The 24,335-nt window shown below is 41.9% G+C and overlaps 1 protein-coding gene across 2 annotated transcripts in view; it reads left to right on the top strand.

Moving 5' to 3' along the window:
- PTPRB (protein tyrosine phosphatase receptor type B) overlaps positions 1 to 24,335 on the top strand; it is a 142,001-nt gene that overhangs the window by 69,385 nt on the left and 48,281 nt on the right. For both annotated transcript variants that reach the window (XM_008256785.4, XM_051845665.2), the window contains 9 exons: positions 3,756 to 4,022; positions 6,879 to 7,142; positions 11,349 to 11,612; positions 12,145 to 12,408; positions 13,230 to 13,493; positions 16,055 to 16,324; positions 18,554 to 18,817; positions 20,128 to 20,391; positions 21,060 to 21,341. In XM_008256785.4, coding sequence (XP_008255007.3) covers positions 3,756 to 4,022; positions 6,879 to 7,142; positions 11,349 to 11,612; positions 12,145 to 12,408; positions 13,230 to 13,493; positions 16,055 to 16,324; positions 18,554 to 18,817; positions 20,128 to 20,391; positions 21,060 to 21,341 — 2,403 coding nt within the window. The remainder of the gene's footprint in view (positions 1 to 3,755; positions 4,023 to 6,878; positions 7,143 to 11,348; positions 11,613 to 12,144; positions 12,409 to 13,229; positions 13,494 to 16,054; positions 16,325 to 18,553; positions 18,818 to 20,127; positions 20,392 to 21,059; positions 21,342 to 24,335) is intronic.

Below are 24,335 nucleotides of genomic sequence, written 5' to 3'. Positions count from 1 at the left end.
AATATTTAAAAAATTCTCTTGTCCCAGCACATTCCAGTCTTTTGGGCATTCATTCTCACTAATGAAAAGTCACTGTCATTCTAATTCTCTACAGGTAATCTGTTCACTGTGACTGCTTTTAAGATCTACTATTTGGTTTTGATGTTCTGTTGTTTTATAATAATGATCTAGATGTAGACATCTATCTTTTGAGATTCATTGGGATTTCTGTACTTTCATTTCTGTACTTTCAGATTAACACCTTTCATCAATACTAGAGATTGTCAGCTATTAACACTTCAATGTTACCTGTGTTTTTAGTCTCCTGATGTTCTCCTGGTATTCTAGAATATACATCCAGTTTCCATGGATTGGGATGATCTAAATAATTTCTTTAGCTCTTGTTTCAGTTCATTAATTCTTTCTTCATCCCTATCTAATCTATTTTTAAATCTTCCCCCCTTTTTTTTTATTTTTTGACAGGCAGAGTGGACAGTGACAGAGAGAGACAGAGAGAAAGGTCTTCCCTTGCCGTTGGTTCACCCTCCAGTGGCCGCCACGGCCGGCACGCTGTGGCCAGTGCACCACGCTGATCCGAAGGCAGGAGCCAGGTGCTTATCCTGGTCTCCCATGGGGTACAGGGCCCAAGCACTTGGGCCACCCTCCACTGCACTCCCTGGCCACAGCAGAGAGCTGGCCTGGAAGAGGGGCAACCGGGACAGAATCTGGCGCCCCGACCGGGACTAGAACCCGGTGTGCCGGCGCTGCAAGGCGGAGGATTAGCCTATTGAGCCACGGCGCCGGCCCTAAATCTTCCCTTTGAGTTTCAACATTCCAACTTTTAATTGTTTTGTTATCTTTACTTTTAAAAAAAATTTTATTTATATACTTGAAAGGCAGAGGTAGAGAGAGAGAGTAAGAGTGAGAGCAAGAGCAAAAGTGTGCTCCTATCCACTGGCTCACTCCCCAGATGGCTGCAACTGCCTGGGCTGTGCCAAGCAAAAGCCAGAAGCCAAGAACCAGGAAGTTTTTCCATGTCTCCTATGTGGGTAGTAGGGACCCAAGCACTTGGGCCATCTTCTGCTGCTTTTCCCAGGCCATTATAAGGGAGCAGGATTGGAAGTGGAGCAGCCAGGACTGAGACAGGTGCCCATACTGGATGCCAGTGTCCCAGGCAGTGGCTTAACCCACTATGCCACAGTGCCAGCCCCTATCTTCACTTTTTTTTTTTTTTTTTTTTTGGACAGGCAGAGTGGACAGTGAGAGAGAGAGACAGAGAGAAAGGTCTTCCTTTGCCGTTGGTTCACCCTCCAATGGCCGCCGCGGCCAGCGCGCTGCGGCCGGCGCACCGCGCTGATCCGATGGCAGGAGCCAGGAGCCAGGTGCTTTTCCTGGTCTCCCATGGGGTGCAGGGCCCAAGCACCTGGGCCATCCTCCACTGCACTCCCTGGCCACAGCAGAGAGCTGGCCTGGAAGAGGGGCAACCGGGACAGAATCCGGCGCCCCAACCGGGACTAGAACCCAGTGTGCCGGCGCCGCTAGGCGGAGGATTAGCCTAGTGAGCCGCGGCGCCGGCCCCCTATCTTCACTTTTAAATATCTCTTTCAAATCTGTGCTGTATGCTATCACTTCATTAGATTTTCATTCCAGTGTTATGTAGGGTCCATTACACGCTTTTTCAGCCTGGAAAAAAATCTAGTAATTTACCTCCTATCTTGGAGAGTATGTAATGCCATAGAATCAAAGCTTAAATTCATGTTTGAAAAAAGTCCCCAAGACAGTTTGTTTCAGAGATCCAGTTCCCTTACCATTACTTATTTTTCAGTCTCTGAGAATTCTTTACTTCTCCTGTCATTGATTCATGTATAGTTGTGTTTATTGGAGGGGTTTTCATGTTTCTGGTTCATCATATGGCCAGGCTCAAGAAACTGCTTTTTAATTAAGATCCTTTTTGTCATCCCCAGTACTCATTTTGCTGGATCACATGGTCAGTGTATGCTTAACGGATTCCAGTTTCTTACAAAGTTTTCAACATGTTTGGAAATTTTTACATTCCATCAGCAATGTACGAGATTTCCAGTTCCTCCTCATTCACAATAGCATTTCATAGAACTGTCAGTTTATTTATTTTAAAATGTAGGCAGCCTAGTAGTTGTGTAGTGGTCTCTCAAGTGGTTGAATTTGCTTGTCATTAATGTATAATTGATTTGCAAATACTTTTACGTGCTTCTTTGCCATCTATTTGTCCTTTTTGGGGAAGTGTATGTCCACTTTTTGCCCACTTTGAATAAGGCGGTTTGCTTTTCTGAGAGCTTTTCATTCTGGAGATAAGGCTTCTTCAGAAACGTGTACTGAAAATGCTTTCCTCTCATCTGTGGGATGTTTCTCATTGTTAGTGCATTTTTCTGAATGGATGGGGTTAGTTTTGATGTCCAGTTTATTCTTTTCTTTCATGTATTATGCTTCTGGTATCATATCTAGAAGACCCTTGCCAAACACAGGTGTCAAAGGTTTGTGGTTTTAGGTTTTTGATGTAGGTCTATGATACTTTAATTTTCATAAATGATATGAGAGTCAAGGCTTATTCTGTGCATGTGGACACCCAATGACTCCATCCCTGCTTGTTGAAAAGACTTTCCTTTTATCATAAAATGACTTTGAATCTCTGTAAAAATTTCAGTCAGCTGTATATTGGCCCATTTCTGGACTCTCAATTCTGTTCTATTGGCTTATGTGCCTATTTGTCCTTTGTCAGTATCTCACTGTCTTCATGAATGTAGCTTTCTAGTGGAATTGTATAATGTTATTTATCCCACTTTGTTCTTTTTTATTTTCCTTTCAAAATTGTTTTAGTCATTGTAGTTCCTTTGCTTTCAATATAAAATTTAGAATTAAAATGGAATAGTCTGATCTTGATCCATGTATGGTAGCATTTTTTTAATAAAAATGTTTGTATCTTAATCCAAAAGTCAGTGAACTCTCTGAAGGAGTATGATACCTTACAGTCTCTTTGTGTCTCTTCCCTGAATTACGATAATCAAAGAAGAATGTAGGCTGACAAAGTGCCATCTTCAAGATCTGTGTATAATATTTGTTAATGGATATTTTGGAAATCAAAAAATTGCTAATTAGGAAAAGGGCATGGGCTTAGGGATTAGAAAGATCTAGCTTTGGATCCCAGGTGATAATTTGTTAGCACAGTGATAAAGGCTGAATTTCTTACATTTTATGACCTTTGGTTTCTTTACAGGTTTTTGAATGGGTGTCAAAGTAATATAACCTCTTTAAAGCATACAACCCATAATTGGCATATAGTAGCATACAATAGTTGTTATAATCTTATTTATATCCTTACAGAATTTTCATGTATAATAATAGCCCTTTTGAGAATGTGCCTGTAAAGAATTAACTAGCTGGCTACACTAAACTCAATCACCAGATTGAAGAGATTTCTTAATACCACCCAGTTGCTTAAATTAAGTAAGTAGTCTTCAAAAATAGAAACTTTCATTATTTAAAATTTAAAATCGAAACTACTTAATAAGTATCCATCCTCTCATCCCTGGATCCTAAGTAATTTTGGTGCAATGTAGGAGAGCCTCTGTAGGGGTGTGATTTTCCATGCAAAAGGAAAGAGAGCCAAGAGTTCAGTAACAACAATAAAAAGTTATTTTTAGCATTTTCAAGTCTCTGTTTTTTTTTAAAAACTCATTTTTTTTATACTTCCTCAAGATGATGAAGTATCATTTGTTTTGTCTTCTGCCTACTGTGTTTAGTGCCTGCCCAAGTGACTGGCTTGCATGTGAGCAACCAAGGAATGACCAGTAGTCTGTTTACTAACTGGACCCAGGCGCTGGGAGACATAGAATTCTACCAAGTCTTACTGATCCACGAAAATGTAGTCATCAAAAATGAAAGTGTCTCCAGTGAGACCAGCAGATACAGCTTCCACTCCCTCAAACCCGGCAGCCTGTATTCTGTGGTTGTGACCACAGTGAGTGGAGGGATCTCATCTCGACAAGTGGTGGTAGAGGGAAGAACAGGTAAGAAGTGGAGATATGTGTGTGTCTGTGACTTAACAGAGCTCTGAATACATGGGACCTCCTGATAGAATATTCTAGAGCTTTTAAAACTTCCAAAAAGAGACCCATCTCTGACCTTCCTAAAAACCAAATTTCAATACCACCCAGAAGGCACATGGAATGGAAATTGGGTAATGGGTGAGGGCAGAAGAGAATAAATCCTGAATTTTCTAAATCTCTGATGAACATGTCAGAACTATCATAAGGGGCCGGTGCTGTGGCGCAGTGGGTTAACGTCCTGTTCTAAAGCGCCGGCATCCCATATGGGTGCCGGTTCAAGACCTGGCTGCTCCTCTTCCTTTCCAGCTCTCTGTTATGGCCAGGGAAAGCCGTAGATGAGGCCCAAGTCCTTGGGCCCCTGCACCCGCATGGGAGACCTGGAGGAAGCTCCTGGTTTCGGATTGGCGCAACTCTGGCTGTTGCAGCCAACTGGGGAGTGAACTATCAGATGGAAGACCTCTCTCTGCCTCTCCTCTTTCTGTAGCTCTGACTTTCAAATAAATAAATAAATCTTAAGAAAAAACTATCATAAAAACCTTTGTGATGGCATAAAGTGTATGTATCATTCAGTTGATTTCCTTGGAAATGTTAATGTCCCAGTGAATGTAATAAGTTATGATATATTTTTTTTAACTTGCAAAGAGTTAAAATCAATTTCTTGGTTTTAAGAAATAGAAATGAAATTATCTCCAATTTATAGATTCAAAAGTTTAGTCGATATAATTCTTAAGTCTCAGATTTTCATAAACAATGTCAAACAAGGGCTTAATACTGGATACAAACCAATCTCCCTTGACCTCAAGAGCTCCCTGTCAGAGGCAGAGAACAAAGTAAACAGACAAATGTCATTATGGCCTGGTGTATCGGAGAGGAGTGGCACCAATTAAGGAAATATAATTTTCTACATAATGCAATGAAATTGTATAAACACAAAAATATATATGATGTATAACATTTATGTTCCAATTTCTTAAGAAAAAAATTATATAACTATGACAGAAACTTAGATAATTATTATTAAATTCAGAATCAAATCAGTGATCCCACCTACTTAACTTTACTTATTATAATAAGTTGGATTTCAGGCTCTTCCTGAAAGAAACAAAGGAAGGAAGTGGGGTGAGGGGGAGAGAGGGAGGAAAAAAGAGGAGATTTTTTAAATTTATTTTTAAGATTTATTTATTTATTTGAGAGGCAGAGTTAGAGAGAGAGAGAGGTCTTCCATCTGCTGGTTCACTCCCCAAATGGATGCAATGGCTGAAAATGGGCCAGTCCGAAGCCAGGAGCTTCATCTGGGTCTCCCACGTGGGGACAGGGGCCCAAGCACTAGGGCCATCTTCCACTGCTTTCCCAGGTGCATTAGCAGGGAACTGGATTGGAAGTGGAGCAGCCAGGACTTGAACAGACACCCATATGCGATGCCAGCTCTGCAGACAAAGGCTTAACCTATTACACTATGGCACTGGTCCCGAGATAAAGAAGGAAAAAAAGATAAATATTGTGACTAAAAGTTCAACTTTAGGGGCCGATATTGTGGTGTAGCAGATTAAACTGCCACTAGCGTCCCATATGAGCCCCAGTTCCAAGTCCCAGCTGCTCCACTTCCAATTCAGCTCCCTGTTTAGGTGACTGAGAAAACAGCAGAAGATGACCCAAGTGCTTGGAACCCTGCCATTCTCATGGGAGACTTGGCTGGAGTTCCAGGCTCCTGGCATTGGTCTGGCCCAGCTCTGACCATTACAGACATTAGGGGGTGAACTATCACTCTGTGAACCATTATCTCTGTAACTTCAACTTTCAAATAAATAAATATATCTTTTCTTTCAAAGAAGCTCGTCTTTATATCTGTGTCCATATACATGGAATGGTATTATCAGACTTGTTTAATAGGATGCTGTTCTTAATTTTTGGTGATCTATTTTCAGTGTAATGTAGACTTTGGGATTTAACTCACAAAATCAGAACATCTAGCCAAATCCTGTCCATTGTAGGTGAAATAGTAACATTGACAATAAGATGAAAATAGTTAGCTGAAATTAATAAACTAATGACGCAAACGGTAGTGCAGATCATTTTTTTCCTGGTGGTCAATTAGGGCAGTACTATTTACTGAGCACTTATTTCTATACCTGGTACAATTTTATTCAGTATCACAATTGCTAATTTGCCACCTATACATGTGACTTTTCCAAAATGTTTGCATATTTAAGAAATAGTAGGGTCTCAAATGTTTGCGGCAGTAATCTCCCTGTTTAGTGATTGCCCTATTCACTCTCTCTAATCACAGTTGGTTCAGTTTCCACATTTACTGCCTTCGAGTGGCTTTTTCTTGCCACTAGAGGGCAGAAAATGCTTTGCAAAGGGAAAGAATGGCTATGCTAGTTGTGTTACTGTTAAGTACCCAGGCCAGGGAGTGCACAACTCATGGCATGAAAGATGGGAGCTATCTCAAAGTCTACAATCCCGAGAAAAGCTGTCGCACTCTTCATCTTTCTCCTCAAACATGTTTGCTTTCTTGATGAGTTTGGTTCAAGTTAATTTATCTGGATTGCTCAAATGTTAGCTCCCTTTCCTATAGTGCACTTCCTGCCACATTCATGTAAAAATGCCTCCACTGAAAACCAATTCCTTAAGAATTTATTAGCAGCATCCCTGTATTTATGAGGCACTGGTGGCACTTGTACCTTGGTTCCTCTTCTGATTGATGTAAGTACACTCGGCTTTGAGCACTAAAGTGAAATCTTCAGGTTTCTGTATGTAATTTGATCTCCTGAGTTCATGGGTTTCTAACAGCCTTCTCCTCACTTTTAAAATCAGTACCTTCCAGTGTGAGTGGAGTGACAGTGAACAATTCTGGCCGCAATGACTACCTCAGCGTTTCCTGGCTGCCAGCACCAGGGGACGTGGACAACTATGTGGTGGCGCTGTCCCATGATGGCATGCTGGTTCAGTCCCTTGTCATTGCCAAGTCTGTCAGCGAATGTTCCTTCAGCTCCCTCACACCAGGCCGCCTCTACAACGTGACAATAACTACAAGGAGTGGCAAGTACGAAAATCATTCCTTCAGCCAAGAGCGGACAGGTAAGGATGCGAGAAGGTGCGGGTATCATAGAACCCACTAGTCCTGTGGCCCAGGGCATCCCAGCACTGTAGTACCCCTGGAATAAGAGGAGGAGAGGCAGCAGAGATCACAAAGCTGTCGTGGACTCCGTATTTCCACCCCAGAAACTCCATAGGTAAGCATTTGTTACTTTTGGAGTAAGAGCAGCAGAGCGTGGATGGCCCGAATTTATATTATAATCTACTATAATAACAAGCGTATCAGGGTTGAGGTTACTTCAAAAAGTCCACGGAAAACAGAATTGAAAAATAAGTTAGGGTGAAAAAACGTTCGAAACACATGCATAGTCTTTTTTCATAATACTCATTTTCAGTAACCTTTTGAAGATTTCCTACTATTTATGAGTTTCAAAGAGTTACATCGAAATAAACATTTTTATCCCATATTCCACAAACTTTTTAAGATTTATTTATTTAATTTGAAAGTCAGAGTTACACAGAGAGAAAAGGAAAGGCAGAGAGAGAGAGAGGTCTTCCATCCGCTGGTTCACTCCCCAGTTGGCCGCAACAGCCAGAGCTGCCCTGAAAGTACCCTTGTATTTCCTTTTTTGGGAGTACTTTTTGAATGCTAGGGTCTGACTTCTCATGTAACCCAACTAATTGTTATAAGTTCCTCTTTTGAGGCAGTTACTGTTATTCCCATTTTTACAGATCAAAAAACCAAAGTTTAGGAAGGTTAAGTCACTCACCCAACTGTTTGCCTTGCTAAGCAACCGTTAAGTTTGTATCCTGGTTTAAGCACAGTTCTGAATAGCTCCAGACCCTGCAAAGTTCTCTGTCCCCAAGTCCTTCCTGAAGTGTTCATTGGTGAAGGATACTATTCCACCTTGCTCACACAAGACAGAAATGTGGATCTGTATAGTTCTGGCACTAAGGAGTGAAAATCTTAGCAACTAAAATGAATATAGGTCATTAATATGTTGAAAAGAACTAGACAGTTTGTTTTCCTGATATTTATGCTTTCTGGGGTTCACATCTGAGATTTCTACTTAAGTTTGGCATCAATATTTTGTTAAGTCTTTTCTACAGATAGAGGTTGATTTTTTTCACGTGAAAATGTCAGTTTTTCCAGGAAACTGGGACAATTGGTATCATCCTATTACCTAGAGTAGGACCTGGAGCCCAGTGGGCAGGCACTCAAAAAATATTTGTTTAAATAATCAGAAATGACTTAGAGCACAGATTTTTTTTTTGTCACTTAGTGGTCCATGGGTGAACTTTAGAAATACAGTAGCCCCTGAAATTGTACATGAACTTGTTGGGAGAGGAAAGATGTGTGTGATTGAGAGGAGTCCATTGCTTTTATCATATTTTATAGTTTCTGTGACTTGAAAAATGTTAATCACTGACTGACATTGTTATAGAATGCTACCCTTCAAAGACTCCTTAGGATGACCAAATCACAACTTCTTTGGAAATAAAGTCCCAGGAAGAAAGTGTGACTTCTCTGAGCCCACATGGCCACTACACCTAAGTGATATAAAGTCAGGGATATAAAGAGATCATCTCTGTCTTAAAATATATGAAGGCTCATTATATTGGTCATCACAATAATGGCTTAGAACTGAAAAGCAGATTTCCATTTAAAAGCATTCTTTGTCAGTTTCTCATTTGATCAACATGGAGCCTAAAAATCACCAGAAATTTAAGGATATGTCACCCAACTACCAACCCCTTCCTACTCATGAGCAGCAATTCATGAACTTGTCCATATGACATTAATATTGCAGGGCATTTTGCTAAGAAATTACCTAACTGCAAGAAAAGTGATTATTTAAAACATTCTCTTGATTCTTTTGTCAGCATGAATTTGGCTTTAGTGCATAACTAACAGAGGCAAATCCTTACTCTGACAAATCATCTTAACCGGAGAGACATGGCTGAGTTATTGTCTTGTTCTTTTGGCTCATTATCTTAATGCTCTTTCCTTTTCTCATGCTCTTATTGACCATTTTGGGTGAAAACATCAGTATTTTTAATTCTGTATCACATCATTTCATCGTGCAGCAAGGTAATTCTCACAAATTATCTCCAGTTCCACCTGGAGAGCCCCTTATTAACCTAGCATGGTATTCAGCCTGTTTTTTCTTCCCAGTAACAGTTGCTTTGCCTTCAGTAAGTTGCCTGGATTATTGACCTTTCTTAACCCATGCATACCATGTCATGTGATGACCATCTTTTAGCACTACTGAAATTAGTTTCAAGTAAGTATCTTGAAGAAAGCATACTGGCCTTCCTCCATGTCTATGGTGATCTGTAGTGCAATGCAAAAACTAATCAGTAAAGAATCCCATAGAAGATACTAATGCAGGTGCTGTGTTCTGGTATAGGAGGTGAGGCGACCCCCAGCAACACTGGCATCCCAGTTAAGGTGCCAGATAGAGTCCCAGTTGTTCCACTGCCAATCCAGCTCCTTGCTAATCCTGTGAAGGCAACAGAGGATGGTTCAAGTGCTTGGGCTCCTGTCAACCATGTGGGAGACCTGGAGCAAGCTCCTGGCTCCTGACCTTGTCCTGGACCAGCCTTGCCTTTGTGGTCATCTGTGGAGTGAACTAGCAGATGGAGGATCTCTATCTCCCCACCTCTTTAAAAAAATGTTTATTTGAGGCAGATTTATAGAGAGAGGGGGACACAAAGAGAGAGGTCTTCCATCCACTGGTTCACTCCCCAAATGACCACAATGGCTGGAGCTGAACCGATCCAGAGCCAAGAGCTTCTTTTGGGTCTCCCTTGTGGATGCAGGGGCCTAAGGACTTGGGCCATCTTCCACTGCTTTCTCAGTCCATTAGTAGAGAGCTGGATCAAAGTGAAGCAGCAAGAACTGGAACCAGAGCCCATAATGGGATGCTGACACTGCAGGTGGAGGCTTAACCTTCTACACCACAGCACTGCCCCTAACTCTTTCAAATAAATAAATCTGGAAAAAAAAAGATGCTAATGCAACTTGTAGATATGAGAAACATCATAAAAAATGTAGCATAGATACTGTATTAGTTACTATCCAAGGAAGCCTAGCTTTATAAAGGAGAAAGGGTTATTTGGGTTCATGGTTCCAGGGGTTCATAGTCCACGATCAGGTAGGTACCATTGCTTCAGCCTCTGGTGATGGTATTCCTAGGTGACACCAAGCTTCACATGGCAAGTAGGAGCATATATTTTTATGTAGTCTTTTAGGAAGTCACCAGGATTCAATTGCGGGGGCTCCACCCAAACAACTCAACCCCATCTAATGATCTCCCAAAGGCATCACCTTCAAACACCATAATTAGGTTAGAAATGCTAAGAGGGTAGAAACTTAATCAAAGAGTCTGGGGGCCAAATCTTTACTTCTTGGGCCTTTGGGAGACAGTCAACATCCAACCCATAGCAGATTTTCTTTATCACTTCAAGATGTGGAAAAAAAGACTTGGCCTCTGACTAGAGCAGAAATCCCTTAACATAGCCCAAACAGATGACATCTGCACGTATAGAGGATATACAGTAGCTTTGAGTTCATGCTTTTTCATTTATATCATTATGTCCAGTTATAACCAGAATAATGAACTGTGGCCTACTGTTGAATTAAATAAAAATCAGCCCCAAATTAGAGTACCTTTTAATACTGTGTTCTCTAGTTAATAACTTCTAATAATTTACTGTATTCATGAAAAATCACTACCTACAACAAAAGCTTGGCTCCTGGTTCATCCTTCCCTTGCTTTCCATCTTGTCTGATTGTATTGCATCTACATACAGCATCAATACTGTGAGTCTATCAGTTTTAGTTTTACAAGTCTAATGGACGTACAATGGTATTTATACTCTGGCCTTGATGTAGAATACCTTTATGTATTAACTGACCATCCATATTTTCTTTTCTGCCCCTTTTTGATTAATTATATTCTTATCACCTCATGAGTTACCAAGGTATGCTGTCATTTGTAATACCTTTGCCATTCACGTTAATGTTCCATCTCATACAGGACATTGTATAGGCAAACAATGGGATTCAAATGAATTCATACGGTTCTGCTAAAGAGCCATTTAATCACTCCATGTAGTGTAGCAGTCTTTTGCCTCCAAAAATGTGTGATCTAAAGCTTCAGTATTTTAAATGCAGACAGAAACCTGGGACCCATTGCTCACCCCAAACCACTAAGTCTTTAGCTACTCTGTTGTCTTTTCCAGTGCCTGACAAGGTCCAAGGAGTCAGCGTGAGCCACTCGGCCCGGAGTGACTATTTAAAGGTATCCTGGGTGCACGCTCCGGGTGACTTTGACCACTATGAAGTTACCATTAAAAACAAGAACAACTTCGTTCAAACCAAAAGCATTCCCAAATCAGAAAATGAGTGCGTGTTTGTACAGCTAGTCCCTGGACGGTTGTACAGTGTCACTGTTAGTACTAAGAGTGGACAATATGAAGCCAGCGAACAAGCAAATGGGAGAACCAGTAAGTGGAATGCTTGTAAAACTTAATGACTGGTTGAGCTTGAAGGTCACCGAGTAGATAATTTATCAACAATGTAAATTTTCTCTTCTTACTGCTTAGTAAATTACAATCCCCATACACCTAACGTTGTTCCGGCAAGACATGGCCTGTAATTACAAAATATTTATTGGCAGGTAAGAGCAAGCTTAGTGACGGAATAAGAAGTCTACATGTTCCCCTTCGCTTCCCAGTCCTCCTGCATTGTGGCATTAAAATCTTACCTTCTCGCTTTATCTTATAAAATGAGTAATGTTCTCAGTCATAATTATATTCTACCAACATTTCGCCCGTAAGATTTAGGTCAGGAAAAACATCACAATCTTAGTGGTTGCTTCCAATTTTTCTTGTTTAATTATGCATGAGGTAGTTCAACTAGTTTATCTGGGGAAGGGGGAGAGAGATGCCAGTTCCTTGAATGTGGTTCATAAGTTACTGTGTAGGTAAATTCAGATCAAGTCCCTTTCCTGAAGTGTCTCCTCATTTGTCTCCCTAGTTCCAGAGCCTGTGAAGGATCTAACATTGCAGAATCGGAGCACCGAGGACCTGCATGTGACATGGTCACGAGCTGAGGGGGACGTGGACCAGTACGAGATCCAGCTCCTCTTCAACGACATGAAAGTGTTTCCTCCTTTTCACCTTGTCAACACTGCGACCGAATATCGATTCACCTCCCTCACACCAGGGCGCCAGTACAAAATTCTTGTCTTGACCATCAGTGGAGACGTCCAACAGTCAGCCTTCATCGAGGGCTTAACAGGTACTTGAGATGCTGTTCTTGGACCCGAGTGCATACACCGGCACTTTGAAAAGTTCCTGGAAAATGGAATTAAAAGTTTACTCGGGGGTAAAAAGACTTTGAAATCCACACATAGTTTGTTCATAATACACATTTTTCATGAAGTGTTTGAAGACCCCCTTGTATGCCTTGCATTAAAATAAATGTATCTTGCAATTCCACTTTCCAAAAACTTTTTCAAGTCCCCTCCTTAGTGGTGTTTTGAACATGTGAGGTATCCTGGGCTTTTAAGTAGGGATTTGGAAGGCTAAAAGGAAGATGGCAAGAAGGCAAAGACACAGACAGTGGTATTGTCCTAATAAAGCATGACACAGGGAATGGCAGCAGCTCCCAGACAATAGCATGGAATGCTGAACTAGCTGGTGTTTGTGAGGCATACACAGGTGCACTGCTGTAACAGCTAACATTTCTCCACAAGTTACAATGCAAAGCTCTTCACACCTACATTTCGTTCAATCCTCGCTGTTACCATCATTGTCATTTTTCCGACAAGGAAACTGAAACTTCTAGAGGTTAAATAATTTTCCTATAGTCCCACAGCTATAAAGGAGAGATCTAAGCAGCCCTTCACCGTCTCACTGGCATTGATCACCCTCTAAATTTCCTCCTTCAACATCACAGGAGGCCAGATAAGTCTGAGAAAAATAGCAAACTGATGCTTTTTTTTTTTCATGTACATGCTTTCAGGGGATTGCCAGAGCATTGGAAACCTGAAAAACTTTGGTTGAAAATTGTCAGTTTGTTCTTGAAATCGTGGCTTTTCACTGTATTTTCTCTTTTAGTTCCTAGCGCTGTGAAAAATATTCACATTTCTCCCAACGGGGCCACAGATAGCCTGACAGTGAACTGGACTCCTGGTGGGGGAGATGTTGATTCCTTCACCGTGTCAGCATTCAGGCAGGATCAAAAGGTGGAGTCTCAGACAATCCCCAAGCACGTCTCTGAGCACACATTCCACAGGCTGGAGGCTGGGGAACAGTACCGCATCGCCATCGCCTCGGTCAGCGGGTCCTTGAAGAACCAGATCGATGCGGTCGGGCGGACAGGTGAGTGTGCCCCTGGAGCAGGGCCCAGTTGTAGAATGCATCATTGTTCTCCGTAATGGATCAGTTAAGGGACTTAACCATTCACAAATCAAAATCCTCAAGTTTATACAATTACAAGTGCCTGTCTCACTTAGAGATTTTCAAAATAAATCAAAGTATTTAGAAATCAAATCATCTGAAAGAGTTACGCAGAGAGAGAGAGAGGTCCTCCATCTGATAGTTCACTCCCCAGTTGGCCACAACAGCTGCAGCTGTGCCGATCCGAAGCCAAGACCTTCTTCTGGGTCTCCCATACATTGGTGCAGGGGCCCAAGTCCTACTGCTTTCCCCGGCCATCGCAAAGAGCTGGGTAGGAAGTAGAGCAGCCAGACCTCAAACCATCGCCCTTACGGGATGCTGGCACTTCAGGCCAGGGCGTCAATCCGCTGTGCCGCACAGCTGGCTCCTATCTGTACTATTTAACCTTGTATCAAGCACTGTGTTGAAACGTGAGAATTCAGTGATAAGATAGCCCCTGGCCTCAGGAATCATAGGATCTCGTGAAGGAGAAAAGATGTCAAATTACAACTACTGTACAACATGGCAAGGGCCAAAATAAAAGTCATTATGAGACGTTATGGCAGCAAACAAACAAGAGTCAGAAAGGCTTCCAGGAGGAAGTAAGGTTTAAACAGAGACTGAGACATCTTTGAGGTGAAATGTAAACTTTCTTGGTGCCAATAGGAAAAACAAAAGCCTGGAAGTGAAAAGCAGCAGGACGCATCTCATGACCTACATGCTACATACTATGCTAGCGTAGAGAACGCACACCCTGTGGCCAGCCAAGCAGATAGACTAAGTCATGCAGAGGCCCCACGTCTGGCAAGGTGTCTGAGAATTGCCGAGAGCCACTTAAGGGCCGCCGACATGGGAGTGCTGTGAGAATACATAGATACAGGGTGGAGTTTGACACATGGAGAGGAAAAGAAACCAGGGAGCTTGTCAAGAGACTGTGGCAATCATGGATACAAGAAATGATTTTGTCTTAAGTTGCGGCAGTGAAGAAGGAGAGAGTAGCTGAATTGAAGAGACAAGATATTTGTGTTTGGATATATATGTAAAAGGAGCAGAGTGGCAAACTACGTGTTTTTGTTTCTGTTTTTACCTGGACCAAAACTTAGGAACAACAGACAATGAGGAGATTCAGAAAGGGAGGTGAGTATTGGGTGACTGGAGAACATCCAGGGAGAATGTAATTTGCAAAGACAGGAGAATGCGCTGAGCTGCAAGTTTAAATTTAGGAGTTATCACTGTGTGGATGGCAATCCAAACCAGCAGAGGATATGAAATCTCCTAAGGAGATTATATAGAACAGATTAAGGAGATTGGGAGGAAACAAATCTCAGATCAGAAATATTTTATTAACAAATAATTCTACTTTGCCTTTTACATCAGGGGCCATATAGTACAAATACTTTTAGCCCACTCTATTTGGGGGATCCACATCCATGCATTCAACTACTCACAGCTTGAAAATATTCAGGGGAAAAAATTTGCATCTGTATTAAGCATGTACAGCTTTCTCTTCCTGTCACTATTTTCTTCTTTATAAAATAGATTTCAACAGTTTAAGATGTTATTTTTTATTGGAAAGGCAGCATTAGAGAAAGTGAAGGAAAGAGAGCAATCTTCCATTCACTGTTTCACTTCCCAAATGGTCCCAAAGGCCAGGGGTAGGCCAAGCTGAAGCCAGGAGCCCCAAGACTCATCTTGGTCTCCTCCATGGGTGCAGGGGCTCAAGGACTTAGGATACCCTCTGCTGCTTTCCCAGGCTCACTAGCAGGGAGCTGGATCAGAAGTAGAGCAGCCAGGTGCCAAACCAGTGCCCATGTGGGATGCCTGCATATGAGGCAGAAGCCCAACGTGCTATGCCACGATGCTGGCCCCTTGGCACTATTTTCTAAAGAATGTAGTGTAACAACTATTTACATGGTATTTATATTGTATTGGATATTGTAAGTAACCTAGTGATGATTTAAAGTATATGGGAGGATGGGCATAGTTTCTGCAAATACTACACCATGACTTGAGCATCCTGGGATTTTTTTTATGTCCAAGGGGGACCCAGAATTAGTGCCCCACAGATGCCAAGGGACAACTGTACCCTTATTATGAGAATATTACTGCTTATGTCAAGAATTAAAATTTTTACTGGAGTTGATGTTGGGAATAAAAATGAAAACAAAAGACATGCTCCAAGCATCTAAGCTACATTTGTTGTATGTAAATGTGTTCAATATTCATCCATTATAGACACTGTTCCATATTTATCAACATCTTTTACACTAACTTTTCCACCTGCTTGACTTTAAGATCCTGTCTAAATTCAGAGAGGAAATGGAAAATCAAACTAGCTATTCAGAGAATTCAAGCCAAGAAATACTTTCTCTTTATATGTCAGTGCCACACACATAAAGCAAAGGCATTGTCCGTGATCAGCAGTTGACTTGGGAACGTTCTACATCGGTTGCTTTGCCCTAAGTGACAGAATCTGAATTGTATGGCTTCTCTTGTTTCTGCAGTTCCAGCAACTGTCCAGAGAATCACCGCAACCAATGCATACAGCAGTGATTCCTTAATAATAAGTTGGCAAAAAGCTGTTGGTGTGGCAGAGAGATATGATATCCTGCTTCTGAATGAGAACGGAGCTCTTCTGAGCAACATGTCCGAGCCAGCCAGCGCCAAGCAGCACAAATTTGAAGATCTGACACCCGGCAAGAAATACAAGATACAGATCCTAACTGTGAGTGGAGGACTCTTTAGCAAGGAAGCCCAAACTGAAGGCCGAACAGGTAATTAACACAAATTGATGTTTTCTACTAAATATCTCTGTCTACTATTGTGTAAGAACTGTAGGGTAAGGGGCATGAACAATGTTGAGAGCTGTTATAAGCAACTCTCCATATAGAGAGAAGGTAGAACACTCTATGCCAACAGACTAGCCTGTACAAAGGCCATGAGGTGCGAGAAGAAACAACCAGAACTTGTGGGCAGCTGTAGTGTGTGCGACATGATGGAAAAGTGAGTCCAGCAAGTTGGACTGGGGCCGAGGGCCTTCCTCAGGAGTGTAATTTCCTTTTTTTTTTTTTTTTTTTAATACACATTGAGGAGGCTATAAAAATTTTTCAGCCACAGAGTAAACTTTTTTTAATAAAAACGTGTGCCTTCAAGAAGATAAAACACAGCAGTAGGCATTTGGCCTAACGATTAAGGTGCCAGCATCCCCTATCAGAGAGCCTGGATTTGAATCCCGGCTCTTCTCATTGATTCCAGCTTTCTGTTAGTGCACACCTTGGGAACTGGCAGTGATGGCTCAAGTAATTGGGTCTCTGCTACCCATGTGGAAGACGAGGGTTGAGTTCCCAGCACCTGGCTTCAGCCTGGCCCTGCTCTAGCCATTGCGGGCATTCAGGGAGTGAACCAGTAAGGGGGAATGCACTCCCACTCTCTCTCTGCTTCTCAAATCAGATGGCAGTGGATAACAGATTGAACAGAGAAAGAATCAGACTCAATCATTCATTACTGAATACCTACTATAATCTAGCCACTGTTCTAGAAGCCAGACTGACCAAAATGAATAAAACAAACTTCTGTGGTCATGAAGCTTAGCTACTAGTAGTGTAAAAAGGCAATAAACAAAATAAGTGAAAGATACAGCAGGTAGACAGTAACAAATACCAGGGTAAAAATTAAAGCAGGACAGCAAGTGTTGGGGACTTACCATTTAAGGTAGTACAGTCTTTAAGGAGCTCCTTGAAAAGGTGATAACTGAGTAAAATTCTGCAAGAAGTGATAGAGACAGTCATGCAAATACTTGGGGAAGAGTACCTGCAAGCAGACCAACTGCAAGGCAAAGACTCCAGGTGGGCTGTTGCTAGAGGAAGGGGCCAGAGGCCTGTGTGGCTGGGACAGAGAGAGCAAGGCGACAACAGTCAGAGGATGATAAGCGTCAAAAGCCGAACTACTGTGGGGCCCTAATGAAGAACAGTGTGTATATTCAAGAAATATTTCTGCATTAGATAAGGTGGCACTTGGAGGCTGAGCAGATGATCAATAGAGGTAAGGATTTCAGTTTCCATCCGGGGTATCTGGTAGAAGGTGATGTAATTAATTGAAATAAGAAGCAGGAAGAGGAAGAATCGACGAGACTTCTACAGGGTCTAGTTCTATATTGAGTCAGATATCTCAATGACTTGCAAAGAGAGAGAACCACAAGCAATCGAACATATGGCCATAAGCTGCAAAGAGAAGTGAGCCAAACAGAAAGACGGGCTGAAATGTTAGTTCAAAGCAAAAAGTGGATGAGGTTGATGGCTCAGCTAGTATTATAGAATGGAAAGGGGACAAAGGGTTGAACCATGGGAAAGATCAACTTCTAGTGGCCTAGATAACAAGAGGAGAAAGCAAAACAGTTCTGAGGAAGAGTTCGGGGTATAGAGAGGACTCAAGCATTTCCATCAGCACCTGAAGATTTTGAAGGAATCAGGCGACATCTGTGCCTGCAGTTGGGAGGCAGGTCATTTCCCGGAGCATCTGACCACCATGCCGACAGGCAGCAGTGAGCAGGGTTTTGCAACCCTAATACAAATTTTATAGATGGTTTGGGCTCTGCTCACTGTTTCTCTTTTGCACATCCCTAAATCCACTCTCCTCGTGCTGGTTGCTTTTCTCTTTCCCATCCACTTTCTTCTCTCCAGTGACCACTGCTTAGCTGTCAGCTGCTGCTGAGAAGTAGGTTTTTGATCTCTGATCTTGTTCTTAGTGTTAGAAAAGCATTTAGTCAAACAGATCAGACAAATATTTATTCATTACCCCAAAAATGACTGTGAAAATAACTTCTCATGCCTGTTTTTTAGTTGTCTTATGACTTTGTTTTTAATAAAGTTGATAATTGTAGCATATGTCTCCATTTTTGAAGGCAGGGGCACTGTGTTTTTGGTTGCTGCACATCCATCCAGGGGTTAATTGTGGGTGGTCAGGCCAAAACTCATTCTCAGTCCCTCAATCCTTGACTTTTCCAGTCCCAGCAGCTGTCACCAACCTGAGGATCACAGAGAACTCCACCAGACACCTGTCTTTCAGCTGGACAGCCTCAGAGGGGGAGCTCAATTGGTACAACATTTTTCTGTACAACCCAGATCGAACTCTTCAGGAGAGAGCGCAAGTTGACCCCCAAGTCCAGACCTTCTCTTTCCAGAACTTGCTGCAAGGTCGAATGTACAAAATGGTGATTGTAACTCACAGTGGAGAGCTATCTAATGAGTCTTTCATGTTTGGCAGAACAGGTAAGACCCACATCCAAGCAGTAATGTACAGCAAGGGGATTGTCCCAGGATTCACTGCTTTTTGAGCCTAAAGCAGACCTTGGACATTATATAAATAATGTGTGGGCAATTTTTACATTGGCATCTGTGGTTTTGATTCACGGAGCATAATGAAAAATGAATCTCAATCCTCTACTTGCCACAAACTGTACAAGAGGGTTGTAACCTATCGTGATTCTATTCAAGTTATGCCCTCCTACTTCCTAGGTGAAATAGACAGAATAGAGGGAGGGTCCAGAGAAGGGCAACCGCCAATGGAAATGCAGCACTAGATGGAACAGAAGCAAAGGGCTCCAGGAAAAAGAGAGGGATCTCTCTGTGCCACAAATAAGAAGTGGATTCACTTCCTTTCCTACATTCTGAGTCTTTTTTCCCCATTCAGTTCTTTGCTCATTAGTCCATAGTATTTGAGTGTTCTTCCATGCCAGGCACATGGCCCACTGCTGGGATATGACAGAAAACAAGGCAGACAATGCCCCTGACCTCAGAGAGCATGGGCAGCCATTGTCAAGGGAGAGGATTTTGGAATGCCTTAGCTTCTGTGATAAAATGAACAATGCATTGTGATTGAGAGACAAGACCCTCCTTTAGACAGAGAAGGCATTTCAGCTAAAACCTGAAGGTGAGGGAAACCATAGGAAGACCACAGTGTCAGAGCAGTCTGCCTTCCGAAGGGAATGACATGGAGCAGTAATATGCCTAGGCCACAGAAGAAGTGCCTATGAGTTACCATCTCCAGAGCAATGCGCCCTCTGCACATCTTCTAGTACCTGCTAACAAACATTTCAAGTTGGGGGCCAGTGTCATCATTCTCCCAAGAGAAACAGTGCTCAAATACCCAAGACAAGGGGCCTTTGACTCGTTTATGCAGTGTAGGAGACACTGTGCACACTTCTTTTCCTAATGAAGATTTGCATGTACAGGTTTTGGTAAGAGCCTGAGAGAACTGAGAGTGTAAAGGCAAGCGGAAAGGAACTAAAGAGACTCAGAGAGGGATTGTCAAGATGGCAGATGGCAGTGGGATGGGCCAGCTGGAAACTTTATCAATATTTCATGGGTCTTTTATAAGCAAAACTACTAACTTATTGTGAAGACCTATTTCATAGGGTGTCAAGAATATAGAAGTCACCACCTGTCTTGTTATGTGTTAGGTTGCACCACATCTGCCTCTACAATGCATACTGCACACACTTATGCCCAACACAGCTCACGTTCTCACCAATGCCATAGCTTCTGCGTTGTTCTCAGTACAAGTTTTTCTTCTGTTTCAGTCCCGGCCCCTGTGAGCCATCTCAAGGGATCTAATCAGAACATGACAGATAGCCTTTGGTTCAGCTGGAGCCCAGCCCCTGGAGACCTTGACTTTTACGAGCTAATTCTCTACAATCCCAATGGCACAAAGAAGGAAAACTGGAGGCACAAGGACCTGACGGAGTGGCGGTTTCATGGGCTGGTCCCTGGAAGAAAATACACACTGTGTGTGGTAACCCACAGCGGAGACCTCAGCAATCAGGTCACAGGGGAGGGCAGGACAGGTAAGAAGCCCAATGCTGGTGGGAAACAGCTACCGAAGCTGCATTTTAATCATGATTTCAGTGACAAGAAATAAACCCGATAATGACGTGCCGCACACTAGCTCCTGAACTTGGGAAGGCACTATTGAACAAAGGATAACAAGCAAAGACTGGTCAAAAAGAGGTCCTTAGTTTAACTCTGCCAGTTCTCTATATCAGTGGGGCAGATCATTGAGCATCTCTTAGCCTCAGTTTTCTTATCTCTAAAATGGGGAACAATCTATACATCATCGTTGTGTTAATTAGTAGTTCTTCCTCAGTATTTTCATGTCTCAGACATATAGATGATACTAGTATCTTTATGCCATCTTGGGCCAATCAACATGCTATCTATTTTGAGACATAGCTATGCATGGACTCCAGCCCTGGCACCCATGAAATCTGCTAGAATCAATACCTCACACACTTGTAACTCATTTGGAGTACACTCGTGCTCCCTGGGACTTTGGGATACTATTGAGCACTGCCTTTGGGTGCTTTATGTAAGTTAAAACAAGAAAACTCTTACCACAAATTATTATTATCTCTTTCTACAGAGTACATTAAACATGTCTGATACTGCTCAGTGGCCTTATGTTTGCTATGCCATGGATGTGATCATGTGACTTTTCTCTTTCTTGTATGTACAGCTCCAGCTCCTCCCAGCCTTTTGTCATTTGCTGATGTTTCTAACACATCCTTGGCCATCACCTGGAAGGGGCCCCCAGACTGGACAGACTACAATGACTTTGAACTGCAGTGGCTCCCCAGGGATGCACTCACAGTCTTCAATCCCTACAGCAACAAAAAATCGGAAGGACGCATTGTGTATGGTCTCCGCCCAGGGAGATCCTATCAGTTCAGTGTCAGGACTGTCAGTGGTGACTCCTGGAAAACCTACAGCAAACCAATTTTTGGATCTGTGAGGACAAGTATGACATGTTTTGCTACTCTTGATTCTGAGATGGAGTGAGAGGATTATATGCTCAACATCTTATTCCAATGAGGCGTGGTTGAAATCCACATTTTTACTTGGAATTGGCTGCATTTGAATTCAGGCAGAAGTCCATGTAGATTTTTTTCCCTACTAATTCAACATTAACATCAATGGACAATAAAGAATGTGCCTTCATGGAACTTACAATTGGTTGGGAGGTACTATCATTAAACAGACAATTTTGAATGTGATGAGGGAAGTAAATGGCACTATAAAAACACAGGTGAGGCATCCGACCTAAAACAAGGGCATTTCCTGGAAGATGAAATATCCAAATTAAAACCTAAGGGAAGACCAGGTAGAGGCAGGCAAAGAAGTAGAAAGTATTCTAAGCAGAGAGAATAAAATATTCCAAGATCAGGAAAGAAAAAGAAAGCTCTGCTGATAGGGAAACAGCAAGAAGTTTAGCTGGCCAGAGCACCAAAGGTGAAAATTAAGAGGATCTGATCATACAACGTCTCTTGTGCATGCTAACAACCTTGAAATATGTTCTAAACCAAATGGAGCCACTTAATTTCAGCAGAGATATTATGATTTTGTTTATATTTTACAAAGTCACTGTGGGTATAGGTAGAGAATAAATTGAAAAGAACCAAACTAAAAGCAAAGGAATCATTTAAGACATCTCACTGTACATCTTACAGATAATAATACTTCAACAATGAAACATATGCCAATTTCTTCCCAAAGGCATTTGGGAAGCAATACAACAAACTTAAAAAAAAACAAGGTTTCAATGTAGCAACTTCAATCCAAACAAATTTTTTTCAAAAATACCAAGTATGGGTAGCTTCCACGATCAGATCAGATCACGTAGTTATTGGTTGTTGACAAAATACATAGCTGACAAACAGAAATTTAAGGGCATAGTGGTTTCATTTACTCAGTAAGCATTAATGCTGGAACAGGTACATCTTGTGCTCCATATTGTATTCACAGATCAGTTTGGGATCAGTCGTGTGCCAAGAGAAACACATGAACAGGAACTAAGAAATTTGAAACACGCCCAGGATGAGTTTTCAGTAGCCTGTTGTAGGCTGGGTTATCTAATCCATTAAGCAGAGCACCACGCTGAGAGATTCTTTCTATGAATTATCATAATTAGGGAATAGGTAGGATGTTTTGAAAGACTTTCTTCAAGACTAAAAGAGAAAGGTGGCAAGGTGTCTCAGCTGTGAGTTGGTTTGAAAGGAGTACAACAGATTGATAAACAGTTAATGTTTAAAAAGGCACAATTGTTTGCCTCAAGAGCCAATCCTTCCTCTCTTGAAAAACACTGTTGACTTTTTTCCTAAATTACTTCAACTAACCTCCTGTGACTTGGTTGACATTTGTAGAACTTATGAAACAAGAATTCATTCAGAGTGTTTCAAAGTTGTGCCTTTTTAGGACAAATTTTGTTACTAAAAAGTGTGTGTCAAGAGAAGGTGGGCTGATTTCTAATTCAAGACGCTAGGTACTGCCATTGCAATGGGCTACTATTAGGTCTACACATAGTTGCTCAAAAATCTATTAACAGATTCTTCATGAGCTGAAGAATGATCTTTTGTATAAGAAGGGCCAAGGTACCAACCTCTCAGGCACACAGAGGCCCATGCTTCAGAGGCCACATACTTGGTTTAATTCTTGGCTGTTAATGTTTTGAAATTTAATTTTTGAGTAACAGGCATCACATTCTCATTTGGCATTAGACCCTGAAAATTATGTAGCCAGCCCTATCTCAATGGTTTATAAGTGGACAGATTATTTCAAATCCAGGAGATTGGAGAGGTAGAGAAGAGAAGATAAAATTTTAAGACAGACCATTAAAAGCCAACAACAAAATAGAATGGTTTTCCCGGTTTGATCTCCTTAAGGCCAAACATAACTGCCTTTTTCCTTTTTTTTTTTTTTTTTTTTTTTTAAACTCAGAGGGACAGGCAGGCAGGCAGAGAGGGAGCTCTATCTGCTGGCTCACTTCCCCAAATGCCCACAATGGCCTGGACTGCGCTAGGCCAAAGCTGAGAGCCAGAAATGCAACTTGGATCTCCCCTATGGGTCACAGGAATCTGTCCATACCAGTAGGAAGCTGGAGTCAAAGTTCAAGTGCCAGAGTATCAAATCCAACCACTCCAATGTGGGACATGGATATCTTAACTGCCATCTAAACAGCTAGGCAAAGTGTTTCCCTATGTCTTATTTTTTAAACCCCCTCCTCATAAAGCCCAATGGTTTTGTGAGCCTTTTTGATAGGTTGACTTTTGATAGAGGACTATGGCCATCTGAGAATTGGTACTGTATTGAGTGCAATGTCAACAGAACAATGGGCTTGCCGCCTTTTAAAATGTGCTATCAAAGTATTCATCTCCTGAAGTGAAATAGGATGGTCAAGACCTAGCTTTTCAAGTTCTAGTCCAGAGCCTGGGGTTCCTCAGAAATTCCCGGGCAGAGGAGGTAAGCAAGGGAAGGAATGGGGGTCGTAGTGATGATGTCTCTACTCCAGCACAGCATCTTTTCCTTCTACACACATTTAAAAGCCCAGAACCAGAGACCCTCCAGTCTCACATAGTGAGGCTCTGGGAACTTGTTTACATGGCTCAGCTGCTAGAATTAAAAATTGAAAACTACTTATCTAAACTCTACCTTTTTCAGATTGAATCTTATTGTGTCATACACAACAAGAAGTAAGATCAGCTGCCTTTCTTGAGTCCCTACTGTGTGTCAGCCACTCTGCAAGGAAGACAAAATTGAATGACAACAAAGAATAGGAGACAGAACACCATGACATACCATGGAATTCCTGAGCAATTTCAAGGCTTAGAGCAGGGCATGTGAACAGGGAGGGGCAGGCAAAGAATGGAGGGAGACAGAAGTCAAGGCCCAGAAAGCAAGAAGTCAGTTACACCTCTTCATCATTTCCTCATTGAAAGAGCTAGCATGTAATGAGTAA

This window comes from Oryctolagus cuniculus, chromosome 11 (genome assembly GCF_964237555.1).
Source record: "Oryctolagus cuniculus chromosome 11, mOryCun1.1, whole genome shotgun sequence".
Lineage (NCBI taxonomy): Eukaryota > Metazoa > Chordata > Mammalia > Lagomorpha > Leporidae > Oryctolagus > Oryctolagus cuniculus.
This window is presented reverse-complemented; position numbering and strand designations above follow the sequence as displayed.